The sequence below is a fragment of the Falco rusticolus genome, chromosome 1 (genome assembly GCF_015220075.1).
Source record: "Falco rusticolus isolate bFalRus1 chromosome 1, bFalRus1.pri, whole genome shotgun sequence".
Classification (NCBI taxonomy): domain Eukaryota; kingdom Metazoa; phylum Chordata; class Aves; order Falconiformes; family Falconidae; genus Falco; species Falco rusticolus.
In genome coordinates, this window is record NC_051187.1 from 100,744,392 (window position 1) to 100,760,338 (window position 15,947).

General features: G+C 41.8%; 1 protein-coding gene across 1 annotated transcript in view; it reads right to left on the reverse strand.

Annotated features, from left to right (window-relative positions):
* CFAP299 (cilia and flagella associated protein 299) overlaps window positions 1-15,947 on the reverse strand; it is a 223,832-nt gene that overhangs the window by 25,111 nt on the left and 182,774 nt on the right. Inside the window, 1 exon segment of the mRNA XM_037398473.1 lies at window positions 5,049-5,190. Coding sequence (XP_037254370.1) covers window positions 5,049-5,190 — 142 coding nt within the window.

The window sequence follows — 15,947 nt, forward strand, 5'->3', positions numbered from 1 at the left end:
CTAAGAGATCCAATGAAGTTTACTCTGTCAGTTGTGGAAAAGCCATTATGAAATTGGGATGCTGAATTTCTGAATTATGAAAATGGAATGCTGAGATGTACTTTTTTCTCAACCCTGAATACCTTCACACTGCAATATTACTAGCATTATGGTAATCCCTGCAAATCAGGGGGTGGAGCCTGCCTAATCCTCTCCAAGATTAGAGATCACATGTTTTATAAACTGAAGATGTTTTTACCTTTTTCCTGAAATGAAGTTTGGACTTAACTTGTGGTCTATATCCATAGCATCTGATCATTAGAGACAGTAATGAGCTTCTGATTTGCAGGCATTCAACACCACTGAGAAGCTGATTTCTCTTGCATTAGCTGGGGTAGAGTGACACACCAAACAGATGATGAACGGGGTTTGTAGATGTACACCAAGAGTGGAAGTTACTGAAGGGTTTCCCTTTCAGAGCCAACTGAAGTAAACACACCAACTGGAGAAATAGCTAATGGTGGATCTTTCAACACAAGGATAACCTTCTGTTGTATTTGCAAAAAACCTTCTCCTGATCAACAAAACAGAAAACACCGAAACAAGCACAGCCTGTTTTCCTCGGACACCTATTCGACTTCTTGCTCTCTGAAAGCTGGAAGAAGAACCACAGTAATGGGTGTCATCAAGTACAGGGCTCATGCTGCCTGGTGTAGGTGACCTGCTCTTACCTCTAGCTGCTGTAATCCTTGAATTTACAGGCAGCCACAGAGCATGCCCTGGCTGGGGAGAAAGTTTCCAGAGGCTTCAGGCTGCATTCTGGGATTACCACAACCCCTGCACATGGGTCGCTGCTGCCTCCCTGCTCCGGGGGTGCAGCTGTGGCACAGCTGGAGTTCAGTTTGGCTCCTGCCACCTGCTCCTTGAGGGTGGAAAAGTTCTTTGCACATCTTCTGCTGGCCCCAGTGGGACTGCCTGTGCCACAAAGCATGAAAATGCAACTTCTTCCATCTCAGCTCTCACTTGGGTCAGTGGCGTAGCAGCAATCCGCAGGGTATGGGATACAGTGGGGAAGGGAGAAGTTACCTCACACCCCACACCTGGGAATGTAATGCTGGCCGTGATTTGCCTTACAGGTTTTTACAGATTAACAGATGGTATCTTAGAATATACCTGACAATAAAATGGGAGGGAATTCCAACCCCAGTTAATGAATGACTGCCAAATGCTGCGCCCACTTGCAGCCAAAACAGACCACAGCTGAAGCACAAGAGAAGAAGGGCAGAATCTGATGGGCTGGTTCTTGGCAGTAACAAAGAACAACATGTCGTGTCTGAAAGCACCCGTGTATCATGAAGCACTTCTATCGCAGATGAGGTGCATCACCACAAAGCCCTGAATGCTGGACCGCCCATGCTCAGACTGATGCATGCTGGGGCCAAATCCAAATGAGTTTCACTGTTGATGAGATAAGTAAGTGATTTCAAACCATTAGTTCAGGGTAAAATCTAGGACCTGTGTTCTACAGTAAATGGCTCCTTACCTGGCTCTGTTTTACAAAAAAAATGTGCACACTCGCAAGAAGAAATAAAACCACTGCAACCACAAGGCAAGTGTGAGAATGAAACGCTACCGTGTACAGTATCAAAAAACCTTTATCTAGCACGCTGCCACAGAAAGCCAATGAAAAACCAGGGCAGGAGTTCACACGAAATTGAAATAGCCCAATTCTACTACAAGACATTAATTTCATCCTCCTTCACTAGGAGAGACACTCAAAGTACGGCTGATCAGACAGAAGGGAGCCCAAACTTCATCTTTTTCTATGCTGCCTCATCCAGAGTACCTTTTTGGTATGGTTCCATAGAGTGAACATTCTCCATTTTCTTTGAACAAATTGTATTACACTTGTTTCTCATCAGATTACATAAATTAGCTGACAGGGAATGGATTCAATTACAGCACAGATTCCAGATCTCTTAAGAACTGACTGCCTAACACATTCCTTTCATTTAATAAACTGGAACCAAATGAGGATTATATCATATAAATAATGCTCCCTCAACTGGGCAATGCAATAAAATGGCAAGAATACTCAGAGGAACCACGTAGATCAAATACAAAAGCCTCTGATATTACCCACCAGATTTAAGGTATGAACATCACATAAACTTAATTGTTCAGTATTTTTCTTTGTATTGTGAACAAGAATCTGATTCAGAGGGTGCTTAAGACCAAGTTTAGTATCTTCTGACAGCCTCAGACAGCTAAGGAAAAAATGCGTTGCAGCAAAGTATGGATTTCCATCTTTAAAAGATAATCTGATAGCTCTGCAAAAGATACTAACCTCTCCTGAAAAATCCAAGATTTACAGTGTCCCAAGTGACTAGAGTAAGTATGACCAAGAGCAAGGGCTATGTAAAACTCTGAGTGAGACAATTTCCCCAAATGACTTGTTCTTTAAGAAGGCAGCATTTTGGAACAACTTAAACTGATAAAACAACTTCTAGGAACAACCACTTTTGACAGAAATACCAACCCAGTCTTTCAGCCTGAGAAGTAGATATGCCATCTATAGTCAGACATTTTTATACCTGCCTAAACACATAAGTATCCTGGGATGAAAAACATGATGAAAAGACTTAGATTCAGAGGTTGACAAGGGATTCAAAGCCAAAAGCACAAGATTACACATACAGTCAAATTATCCCCGTTCACAAACAGCACTCTTGACACATTTCGAAGAAGCTGGGTAGAAAACAAAGAGGCAAAGGAACAACACTGCCAGGATGAGGGATGACCATTAGGTGTACAATTATCCGTAAGAAAATTCTTTTTAAATTACTGAAGAATGGCTGAAAACAGTTTTGATGACAGCCTATGTAATTACAATTTGGCTAATCCTAAAGCTGTATTTAATCTGGCATGCAACTACAAATACAGGATCCAGCAGGTGAAGGTAAAATTTAAGACTCCAATCAGATGACAGGATGTTTTTATCTACTCAATAAAAAGGTTTTCAGGGACACAGTAAGTTCTCTGCCAAAAAAGATCTTCAAATCAGTACTGGGACTAGCCAAGCATTCCTAGGCTTCTTCATACCCGTCCACCTCTCCAATAAAATTCTCAATGTTCACCAGGAGAGACATGGTGGGAATGAAATGCACTGCTCTGAAGTCTAATTGAACTGATGAAAAATGGGGCACTTGACTACTCCATTGGACCACGGGATACATAAATGTGGTTGAAGAATGTTTGTGACTTGATGGTGCCAGTTTGTACATGCGATGCATCACGAACAACATCATTTAACCATAAAGTGAAGGTATTTTATTTAGCCAGTGTACAATGTACTAAGACTTCAGTATACATAGGTATATTGTTACATATATATATATATTTATATATATATGTATATGAACCTGATTAACTACAGTGCATACATTCATACATTTATATGTAAATAAAACAAATTAGCCTTCCTGGCACTGCATACATTTATCTTAATTGCCCTTTTTGTTCAGCTGGAAAGTTCAAATTCAGTTTTACATGTGTTACATTCTAGTTGTAAACCCCCACATATATGTAATGCTCTATTCCCTCCCCCCCTGCTTTTTTAAACAAAAAGATTAAATTAAATATCACCTGAAGCTGTATTCTACCGCTAGAAGGAATGAACATACTGAGCTGTCCATGAAGTTTGCACTGTACCCTAGTTTTGACACAAGGGAAGGAAAACCAGGTTGAAGTTTACATTAAATGAGACTTGTTCAAGTCAGAATAACCAGGACTAAGCACACTTACAGGATACAATGGTAACATTTCGTATTGGATATGACAATAATAATTTTTAAAGGCTTATTTGTGAGTCACTAATAAAATCCTACTATGTAGAAAGGACATCATATGCAAAGCAGACACAATGTCATGTTTATTCCTGTTCTTAATTCGGTCATAAACAGCAACTGTTTGTTCATCCCCGCGATTTAAAAGCGTAAAATCAGGATTTTTGCTTCCCATCTCAGGTAGTGCGGAGAGATTTCAGTATCTGCCTCATTGCTGACATCTGCTGTCCCGTGGGCGAATAACACAAAACCTCCACCAGCCCACTTGTCCCCTCCAACAGTCATTCCTGCTTTCTTGCTCTGTAACATACACCAGAGCTTGACCGAAGAATATTTGCAGTGATTTGCATTACAGAAAACCACTCCCAGAAAAAGGAGAAATTGCCTTAACTCCTTTGTACTGGACACCTTTCCACCGGGAGGCAGGAACTGCGCGTGACATTGCAGCTAGTTATTGGCAGTTCTTACCTTCCGATGCACGGGAAGAGGAGACTCCAGTAACAATTCACAACACCAGCCCACGGAAACTTTTACCATCTCTTCCCCCATGTCCAACAGCACCTGTCTGCCATATCACATACTGCCTCAGTGCTAAGCACGGCCCCAGGGCTCAGTCAGACTGCCAGCTTTGCTGCACCAAGCCTCTTCAACTTGGCCACAGAAGTGTACAAACATCTCTCATACGTTTGTCTCTGGGCACTCAGGCACAGGGTATATTTTAAGAAAAAATATATTCTTCAGTGAAAAAGCTCACTGACAATGTTTCTCATTAGTCACAGGTAACACGCCAACTTATTTGCCACCAGAAGACCTCTGTGGGTGGCCTACTTCCAAAGCAAAGCATCCTCCCATGGACTCTGTGGAGACCAGGCAAAGCTAGAGATGTTCCAGCAGCTGCTGACTGCAGCTACATGGCCTGTGGCATCTCCAGAAGCGTGCTCTTACAGATCAAAGCGTGTGTGTCACTATTTACAAACTTGTCAGGGTAATGAGTGATGCAGAGACAGGCAATGGTTGTAATGTCCTGATAAACCTTTATGCTCTGAACTAAAAAATCTCACAGGGACCCTTCTCAAAGACATCCTCCACAACTAATTCTGAATCAGGCATTTGCCTTTCAGTGAAAAACACTTTCACAAGCTATCTTCCTACTCAAAAACATTTAAATCTTTCTCTTTATATTGCCTAAATGCAAATAAATGAAAACAAAGCCAAGATAAATACCTCAGATCAGTGTTCCAAGGGAAGAGTCATTTCTTCCCACTGAAGTAGACTTCAAAATCACCTGTTGTCAGTCTGTGTGCATACTCAATGTATGCAGATACCTGCTGATGATGAGTGTTTCAGTCACAAATGAAGATGACGGGCATGAAAACACAAAGGCAGCCACAAATGAAGAATAGAAACACACATTTTTGCACAGATTTCCATATAAAACCATATTTAGAGAGTAGGTAAGTCTTCAACTTCACCTGGGCTATGCTTCCATTAGGAGTTAAGACACTTAAGAATATGTTGTAATACACCATAATTTAAGACACGCTTGGCATCACTGCAGTAAAAGTAAATATAAATGCGGTGTCATGCAACATACCTTTGTGTATTCCCCACATTTCCCGCTGCCACGTTAGAAGGGTTTTCCCAGACTGTATCTCCCAGTTCCTGTACTGTTTCATTCCTAAAAGCTAATGAGTTCCAGAGCAAAAATCTGATAATTTAAATACAAGCAAAAAAACAGCCAATCAAAATCTGTGCCTAGAAATAAAGCTGACTAAAGCAAGGTGGCTACAAGTAGGAGAACGTATTACCCACTGAGCTGCTGCACCTCCATGTGTCAGAGCCAAATTGAAGGTGGCAGTGAGGCACCTGGAGGACAGCAACACATTCAGCAGCGGTTCCAACTGCAAGAGATTACTTTCTGCCTTAGGGCTGCAACACTCGCAAGAACATCTCTGATGCTGCCAAGATGCACGTCACGGACAAAGGCACCGATGGGATGGCTTTTGATACCACTTGTCACTGTGAAATCCTGTTTCCCCATTCACTCCCTATTCCTCCTCTGCTCCTTTACCTTTCATTTGCTTTATTTTCCAACTGAACAGAGAACAGGTCAGGAGAAGGCAATTCTTTTTCACACGCTACCACAACACAAAAAGCAAAAAGAACTGGTAGGATGAGAGTGGACTTGCAAGACTGAAGGATTCTTGCATCTTGGGATCCACCTAAGAAAAACTAAACGTTGAGTATAGAGGTTACCAGGTAGGTGAGGTATAACGCTAATTGTTAGCTGTACGCATGCTTGTTTTTACTCAACTGAAATTAGATGTTATGTCTTTTTGGAATATGGGGGAAATGGAAACAATACCCCATGGAAAGTCTTCAAAAAACATTTTTTATTTTAATAGCAGTAGATTTCTAGAGTGTAATGGTTTATCTGGCAAGCCTTTGTTATACTCAAGACATGTTTCCTTTTTTTCCAATTTCACATTTAATTTTATCAAAACATGTGTTACTCATTGTGCAATTTTGTACCATCAACATTGATATGAAAAAGCCAGAAGAATCTCCTGCAATACATAAAAAAATCTTGAAATAGATGTCTCCTCCCTACCCCCAGCACCCCCCATTTTGAACCACCGATTTATGTGTCTGGAGAACCATGTAAGGGCAGATATGAGGTAATGATAAAAATATGACATCCCCAGCACACAGAAAGGCAACTGTACACGGCACCCACACTTAGATACAAGAGCAGGTGTGTGTCACGCATCTGAAAAAGGGATTTATTGTTCTTCAAAAAAGCTAGTTTTAAATGAACGCCTTGGCTTGCGCAGTATGATCCGATCATTTAAAAAAGCTGGCGGGTGTTACAGTATTTCTTGCAATGTAAAACAGAGGGCTTCAAGGCTCTTCTGCTTAGAAAATTAATCTCCTAAAATCAGCTACAAGTCAACATAGACTACCATCAAAATTGCTTTACAAACTCCATGAGAGGAACCAGAACATCTAAACAACTATGTTGTATGTTAAAGGTAAACTTTTGAGGCCTTCTCCTCAAAATTAAAGGCCTTTGATCCTTCTCATCTGCCAACATCGTTTCTGTTCTTTCCTCATCCGTGATTCATTTCTACTCACGTATAAGCATTCATTCATTAACTATGAATCAGCTTGAATCTTCCTGTTATTCTAAAATTTTTAATTGTGTCCCCCCTTCTCACCCCTGAAAAGACTTGTATAAATTTGCACTCTTTCCTCCCAAAACAATAAAGCTGTTGACTGAAAAGTAACTGAAAAAGAGAACAGAAATACCCTAAAACCCAAAACAGGAAAAATTTCTCCTAAAAGTCTCTTCATTACTCTTCTGATTTGTCTCTAACGCAAAAAATTCTATTAAGCACAGAGTCTGTGCTTTACATCCACCTGTGTGTTTTCAGGAACTTATATGGTAAAAGGTGAAAAAGCTTTAATTTAAGATGGGTTTTGAAAAGTATGCTTACATATAGAGTTTGGGCCTAACAACTGAACCTATTTACAACTGCAGTAAATTTACTTTTAATTACTACAATTTACAGCAAAGTAGAATAGACTAGAACAGAACAGCTCAGTTTGAAGGAACCTACAGTGACCAGCCATGGAGTTTCTTTTCCCACTCTTCTGGTCAGATGCTAGAGGCACATGGAAGTGGGGTGTCATGAAGGACCAAGGGAGGAGTTCTCATAGCTTTAATGGAGTAAATACTAGCACCAATGCTGCCTTCAGCACTGGCATGCAGAGGTGCAAGTCTGCTAAAAGCCACAGAGTTGTGCCTAATTGCTTCAGCCATAAATTTGGCCCATAAATGCCTGCACATCCCCACAACAAAAAAACGGTGGTACTGATGCTTTTGAGAGCCCCGTGGGGAACTCATCTCCCCTGCTGGAGATGAACCCTGTATTTGGCCAGTCAGGAAATGCATACGAGGCTGTGTTCCTCAGCTATGTGCAACAGGGACACAAACCAATGGATTCAAAAAGCCTTAGCTGTCTTCAAGGACTGTGACGTACCCAAGAGAACAAACAATACATATTTTCTTCAGAAGTTTAGATGCGTCTCAAAAACGTGGCTGCTGGACTTGAAGTCAAATGTTATGCTTCTTCCAGTACTGACGGAGGAAGCAGTGGGACAGCTGTGCTTAAGGCCAGTGGTCTGAAGAGTGTTAGCAGGTGAGAGGACAGCTACTTGAGAGCCACCTCTTACCAGCTAGGATTTTACCGAGTGCACATCCCACACATGCAAGTTCAAGCAAGTTATATGAAGAAAGCTCTAACTCTTCACAGGTGGCACAAAGGGAGGTTTAAGCCTGCAGTGAAGGGAGATGTAGTATTTGGAGGGGATAACTGTAAATGCCTCCATGTATTTACATTTATTTTTTTTATACAAATATCAATCTCTCCATGGTGAAGGGGCTGAGGCAGTGAATAAAGTTCAAGATCAGCAGGATCCTACATTTCTCTGCATATCTTTCTCACTTCCACCTCCAGTAATTTTTACAGTAGACAAATATTGTGCGATGCCAATGCTCTGATTATTCCAAAACCATTCGCAGCTGCTGCCTCCTATAGGCAAAAGCAGAACGTGTATAAGGAGCTGCACTTGGCTATGCTAAGTATGGGGGCACTTTCTTCAGGAGTGTATGCACGTGAACCTTGGAAAAGACTAATAGCAACCTGTCACATTTCAAACTAGATTAAAGAAATACATCAAAGCACAGTGAATAACCAGTTAATTCAGACATATATTGATCTTCTCGACTACATGGAGTATTTGCACAACATCATTGCCGTCACTGTTTGCTTTTAATGTGCTGCCCTACCAGAGCATTCCAGTGTGTTTCTCCCATTGTCAAAATCAAGTAAAATTTGCACTGGCTTTACCCAGCCCAAAATCAGATCCTATGCTATCATTTAGAAACATTGGAAGTAGGACAGTTAGATGGGAACAAACACAGAAATAAGATAACGTCTGAGTACTTCCAGTACTTGAAGCAGCAAGGTGTTTGATTTGTTATTTTTTTTCCCCCAACACTAGAGTTTCAGTTACCTTGGATAGTATTTGGGGTATTTTTCTGTACCAAACCTAAACTACAAAACTTTTGTAAATTGTACACCACAGTACGCATTGCTTCTTAGAAATCCATGTATCGAGAAATACTGTATGTACTGGGTGGGCCTTCTTGTTGACAGCACACATCCAATCAATCCCTAAGGTCCACTCCAGCCTCCTGCATGCACTTCTGATTTGAATAGCAACCTGAGGGCTGTTTCATCAGACTCATTCAAATGAATGAAACAAAAGGGTGCAATCTTTGTGTCATGCTCCAAATTTGTGAAAGTAAAAAAGGAAGGCCAGAAAAGCTGTTCAATCAGGAAAAATACAAACACAGCTTTCCTTTGGCCATCATTTGTAAACACTGCAGACTCAATTCTCACATATATTAATGCCATTATATACAGCTAAGGAAGTATAAAAGGTTTTTAGAAGAGGCACATACTACATTTACCTCCTGCTTACAGTTTGCTAGCACTAGGCTGCGTAGGAGTCTGGCCCATACCTGCACTGATCTGGGTACTGGGTTTTCCTGGGTTTTGTAGCATGTTCTTCATGCTGTGCTTCAAAAGCTACTAAAATCATCTGCTTAAAAGGCAGGATTGTGCAACCACAAAGGCATTCCACCTTTATCTTTAAAGGAAACAAGCAATTCTGTGCACAATTTCCACAATACCTGAGAAAATACTGTCTATGTTGGGGCCTAGTTCCATCTGTGAAGTTCGAAGTTGTAAGAAAAAGACCCAAAAAACTCCACCTGCCAATGATTCCCTCCTATATAAGGTACTTCGTGTATTGGATTATGTTTTCAAAAACTGGTTTTGATTGCCAGCATGACCTTAAACACGGACACTTAAATGCCAGGACTTGCCCATCATTTGGGGTATACATGCATGCATCATGAGACAGGTTCAATGTTCATCAAAGACAGAAGACCCACTTCCACTTACACTGGCGAGAACTGACCAGACTTGCTGGATTGGAGATAAACTGGTTTGCATTTTTTCCTACTTCGTTAACATTACAACAAAGAATTATGTTCCTCACCTTAAGCTAAATTTGGCTCTTTGAAATAACTTGATGCCTGAAGGATCATTTCTCTCTTGTTAGAGCACTAGGGTGGAACTAAGGGACCTGGCCAAACACTCCACTCCTCTGTGCCCCACTTTTCACTTGGAGAAATCCGTATGAGCATTTACCCTTCATCACCATAACGCAGTGTTAGTCCAACCTGCAGTTTTCATTTGCTGCTGAGTATGTGGTCTAGTGATGGACTTGGCAGTCCTGGGTTAATGGTTGGACTTGATGGTCTTAAAGATGTTTTCCAACCTAAATGATTCTATGATTCTGAGTAACGCTGCTTATGAAAGAAAAGCTATTGATGCAGATAAGCCTTCTGAGGAAGACGTCAATTTTGTGATAACTCCCACATACTGGAAGGCTGTCTTCTTTTTCTTCATAAGGTGATGCTGCAAACAGGCTCTCCAGAGCTCAGACCTTTTTTCTGTGCTAGCAAAGTATACAGCAAGGGCTAACATCATTTATAGGACCAATTAATATCCCTGGGAATGGGAAAAACAACAGGTACTTTTCAGGGATTCAAAGGTATGGGTGTCAATTATCTAGCTCTCCCACAGTCTTTGCTTTTCATCTATCCTTACAGCAGGACGTTCCTACTCTGAATGAAAACATTTCAAGATAGGCTTTTCTTTCAGCACCTCCTCAGCACAGTTTGTGGGCACATCCTACATGCTAATTACAGATGTTTTTTAACTTCATCCAAGGGCTCTGCTGGACTGGGACCTATGAGACCACAAATGAACTGGAGCTCACCATGATTCAGCTTTCTTTGAAATTATTGCAATGCAGGCATGTTCAAGTGCTGTTTAGCTGAGGAGAGAGAATATAAATGGGAATATAAAGAGACCAGCCTTGCTGCCTGGTCAAACACTCTTGTAATGCAAGCCCTTTAATAGCATGCCAAACTGAAGGTAGATGATGGGAAAGTAAAGACAGACAATATTTAGGAGGCAGTTACTAATTCACTGAGGAAGCTCTTTTCATGTGGACAAAGTCACAGGTGGGGACCCAGGGGTACAAGCACAATCAGGCTGAAAGGGACAGGCATAAAATATGTTACCAGTTGAAACATATTTTTAATGAGTAGAAATTTATTTTTGTTGCATAGTATATGCCACCTGCAGATCACGTTACATCTAATAGAAATACCAGTGGGCAACAGTAGCCAGAGAAAGCACCTCATCTCTGTATCTTTAAACCACATGCTATTACCATTTCTGCTCTACAAGTAGGAATAAATTGCTGACCTGTTCTTTTGGTTAGCTGGAAGTGAAAATAGCGTAAAATATAGGCTTACAGGTTGGGATTTACCTCCTGCATGATTTGATTTTGGGTGAAAGGGGCGGGGTACAGAGGAAATACATTGTCCTTTTAGTAGGAAGATTGAACACTGCTCAAGCAAGGCTAGAATGTGCTCTGTGCACATTCCCATGTTTCCATCTGGAAATACCATTCTCTTACTTAGGCTAACTTTGAAACATCTCTAAAACTTGTAATATGTCTGAAATTACTTCAGTTTCCTTCTCCTATGCTCAAAAATGCCAAGTGGTCTTTTGGAGAACACACATCTTTTACCCACTTATGACTGTCCACAAGAAGAAGAACCAAGGACTCAGAGTAAATAGGATCACAGCAGCCTTTAGTCTGCTTTCTTCTCATCTATCTAAAATAAGCAGGATATAGTCTAAAGGTAAGTGCAAATTAAAAAAAAATTAAAGAAAAAAAAGAAGAAATACTTACACATGCAAACACAAATATAAAATTTATGTTTGCCTTGGGTTTTTTTCCTTACTTAAAGTATCTTCAAGCTCTGACCTTAGGAGTTAGATAGCATCTCTATACACCAACCCCTAAATGCGGGATTCCAGCCCCAGAGAGCACTCCCTGGTGCTAACCTGGGACACCAGAGCATGCAGAAGTACTCTTGGATATTTTATTCAGTCAGCAGAAACACAGAGACAAAAACTGTGCTGTAATATAAAGCAGTATGTGCTGTACCTTGTACCAATTGGTAAAACTCTTCTGTGGTTCACAGGGACCTAGCTCATGCTGGTGTTGCAGGAATAACACTGAGAGCAGACCACACAGCTGCTAAAATTATTAGTTAAGGCCCACCACCTCAGTTGTCAGGCAAGGTGTGGCTTTCACAGGGATAAGCAGCAGACTGCCATAGTGAAGGGCTTCAGGCTTTCCTTAGCGACTGCCTGTATTCTGCACATTTATGTACCAGGCAAAGAGCATCAGATGCAGCATTTAGGGGCTGTTTTCAAGGCAAAGGCCTTGAAAGATATTGAGGGAGGGGCTGCTCTCATCTGTTGGGCGGCTCAAGTCTAAATTCAGCCCTAGCTCTGCTGCATACAGCCTATACCATTTTTTTTTCTCTTTTTCCAAAGACCTTTGCAGTCTGAGGATGTAGGAAAAGAAGCCCATTTATTACAATAATTTAAATAAGCAACCAAGACATGGAAAACGTGTTTCTCTGTCCCTGGGGTCAAATTCTTTGAGAAGTCAACTGTGAATGCCCACTATCTTCATCCATCCAACCAGGCACCTTCATATTTATGCCCTGAGAGCAGCCCCTGGCTATTCAGGTGGCAGAGCCTTTGTGCAGACGGGTAGATACCCTGTCTCACTGAACTTCAGCCTCAGGCCAGTACAGCAGCACTGCCCGACAGGACAGCCGGAGGAAGCACAGCCCAGCTGCTGCGCTGCCTGTGGCGATGGTCCTCGGGGCTGGCCATGTGGTATCACTCTGCAGCAGCAGCTGGGGTGCGAGTTGCAGGTCCACAATGGAGCTGGCCTTCTTTAACAGTTCCTTCTGCTCCCCTGGTGTGGTTCTGGGCATATTTCAGAAACACAGGCACCAAGACACATACACACAAATAACCTAACCAAGCTTTTTTGAACCTGGGAAGCAGCATTTGTGGGAAAGGATGGCTGGCCAAGAGGCAGATGTTCTAGCTTTCAACTCTTCAGAGAAAAAAAAAATAAATCTGGTTACCCTTCAGAAGAAGAAATGTTTGCTATGTATGTGAAACATGTGCTTCCCAGTCCCTTACTGTTAAGTGTTCAGCAGCTGCTGCGACTGGAAGAAGCTCTGTGGACTGTGAATTTGCTTATCTATGTAAACAGAGTGTTGCCTCAGTTTGAAAACAGTATTCTGGCTGAGAACAGCCTGCTGAGAGCGTGAGTTTAGATTAATTCTGTTAGCATTAAAATAAAGAAGCTTATTGAAAATAGAAATGTATACAGAACCTAAAATCTTCTCAGACATAAGAAGTCAACATTAGCAGTGCGCAGGTAGCCACAGCCTTTGGGTTCGTCAAATGTGGATCAAGGCATGTTTCCCTGATAAAGAGAGGAGCATTCGCTCTCCGGGTCGATGAAAGAGTGTTACTGCAGGTAAGGCTCTGGGCAGAATGAATAGACATAAGGATGAAAAAACCAGAAATATAAAGGCAGTTTTCTGTGGGGAGGAGAAGAGGAAAACAACAAGAAACAAGACAGAAAAGCTTAAAAAAACCCCAAACAAACCAAAAAGACAAGGCAGTGCAGGATCCCCCCACCCCACCTGAATTTAAGTGTGGAACTGGGGAGAGGAGGGCTGCTTTTCAGTTAAGACCTATCAACAAAGACATAACTGCAGATGCTTCCCAAAATCTTTCTGGGAAGCAAGCTTTTCTTCAAAGCTGCTGAAGAACTACAAGCCTTTCAGTAGATTCAGAAACACAAAGCCAAAACCAAAAAATAACACAGCACATGAAGAGAGAAAGCTGAGGGAAGAACACCCAGAGGAGCTGCCATCTCAGCCTGTTTACGCTCTCTCGAATGAACAAAATCTTATTGAACCACATTCTCTACAAAGATGCTGGCTGAAAGTGCGACTCCATGGAGCTTCTCTGAGCCCCACAACAGGACCTTGTATATCACTGTATGACTACGCTGCTGTGATCCCACAGGAGGCGAAATGAAAACCAGGGGTTTTCTAGCTGCTCAGGATGACACCTTATGCCTGCTACAGAAACCAAGTTCCTGTCTGCTTCTTCCAAATCCCTCTGCCAGCCCCAGCGTATTTTTCAGTGGCATCCAGCCGAGAGGCAGAATGCAGGATTTAGGGGATGTGGGGCCATGGCAGCTCTCCGTTAGGGGAGATGGGGAAAAAGTGCAGGCTGAGTGAGTACCTACTCCAATGCTACAGCCACAGATGGCCTTGCACAGAGAAACAGACTTTAAAGAACAGAAAAAACGTCACAAAGAGGCTCCTTTGTCGATCAAAATCTTCCATGACATTTCATTCTATTTCATTATTTTAAAATAGCATCCTTGAAACTTATTTTGGTAAAAAGAACCACTTTGTAGGTAGAGTCCCTACTGAAATACCTAGATGGTTTCACCTATTTCTCACTATTAGCCCCAATGCTGAGCTCTGTTTGAGCTCTGCTTGTATTAAACTTTCACCAGTTTTGTTTTCCTCAGCTAAATGCCTTTTTTGTGGTGGGTTTTTTCTTTGGCATTTCAGTGCCAACAGTAGTCTAGCACTGAAACAAACCAGAAGGAAAAAAGCACCACTAGCTTCTCCTCTCATTTCACTTCAAACACATCAGCTCAGGGTGTGTTTGATAGCCACATATTTTACTGTCAGTAGCAAGTCAGTGGTTCTTGAGTGTCAACAAATACATATACACACACACACATATATTCCAAATCATCTTCACAGCTGATGCTCTGTCATAATAACTTTGACACGAAACCTCAAGCATCCCCAACAGAAAGAGTGAGTCTCAACTCAAGAATCACTGGAAGAAAGGCTGACTCGTATCTTCCAAGTTTTCTTGAGGATGTGAGTAAGTGTCCTTATTCCTGTACCTGAAGGAGCCCAGACAGAAATCCCCTTGAGCACACAGCGACAGCAGCCAGTAAAACCCACTCGCCTGGACTGCTCTAGCCCCCACTGTGCTGCAAGGGTCTGCGGGGCAGGAAAAGATGTTGTTACTAGGAGACAAGGCTGTGCAGGAGCCCATCAAAGGCCACAGCAAGAGCCAGAGATGCTGAGATAACCCCATTACACACAAGCCACAGGTTTGGCAAGGGCCCCTGGGCTACTTGTTTTTGACACAGATGGCAACGTCTGCAGCTTGTAAGTGAATAGTAATAGCTGAGTCTGCCTGAACAAGGCAGGAAAGGCATCTTTCCTGGATCAGGACTACCCTGGCCACATGACACATTCACTTACACCAGAGAAATTATCTTTTTCTGTACCCTGTCTATACAGAAACCCAGAGAACTGTACGCTAACAATAATTGCATCCTATCAAGCTACCAGCTCCAGTTCTACAGTCTACCCGTAACAAGGATGCACGAAGGTGAAACACCACTTATTAAAAGGGATTTGCTGGCTGATGGTAAAAGGCAGTGGTCTGATCCTGGGAAAGCTCTGTCTTTGGGTCACAAATGCAGAAAAGAGGCAGATTAAAGTCCACCAAAATCTGTTCCTGTCCCTGAAGGGACCAAGAATAGACCTGCAGCTCAAGCATTTCCTAAAGCAGGGATATCTATAACTCGCCTATTAGGTTTTTTGATTAACTCTTCCCTGTGAGCTAAAGGATGTGTTGTGCATCAGACAGCAGAAGCTATTGCAAGTGTAGCTGAGTATACCATCAGCTCCAAGTTTGCAAAAGTAATGACAGATTTGCCACTCACCCATGGTGCCATAGGAAATGAATGTGCAGAGAGAAACAGAAATTCAAGTCACTTTTCTAGCTCATTCACTGAAAACATAGCTTTCTATTTATCTTGCTAAAATGTATAAAAGCTGTGTAATTATTAGATAGATAAATCATTACATAAACTAGCAAAAGATTTCAGCCTGGAAAGTATGCGAGAAGAAATGCAGCCTGTTTTTTCCAGAATCTCAACTTTCAAAAGTCCATAAATATTACTTAAGGGTTTGGGGATGGG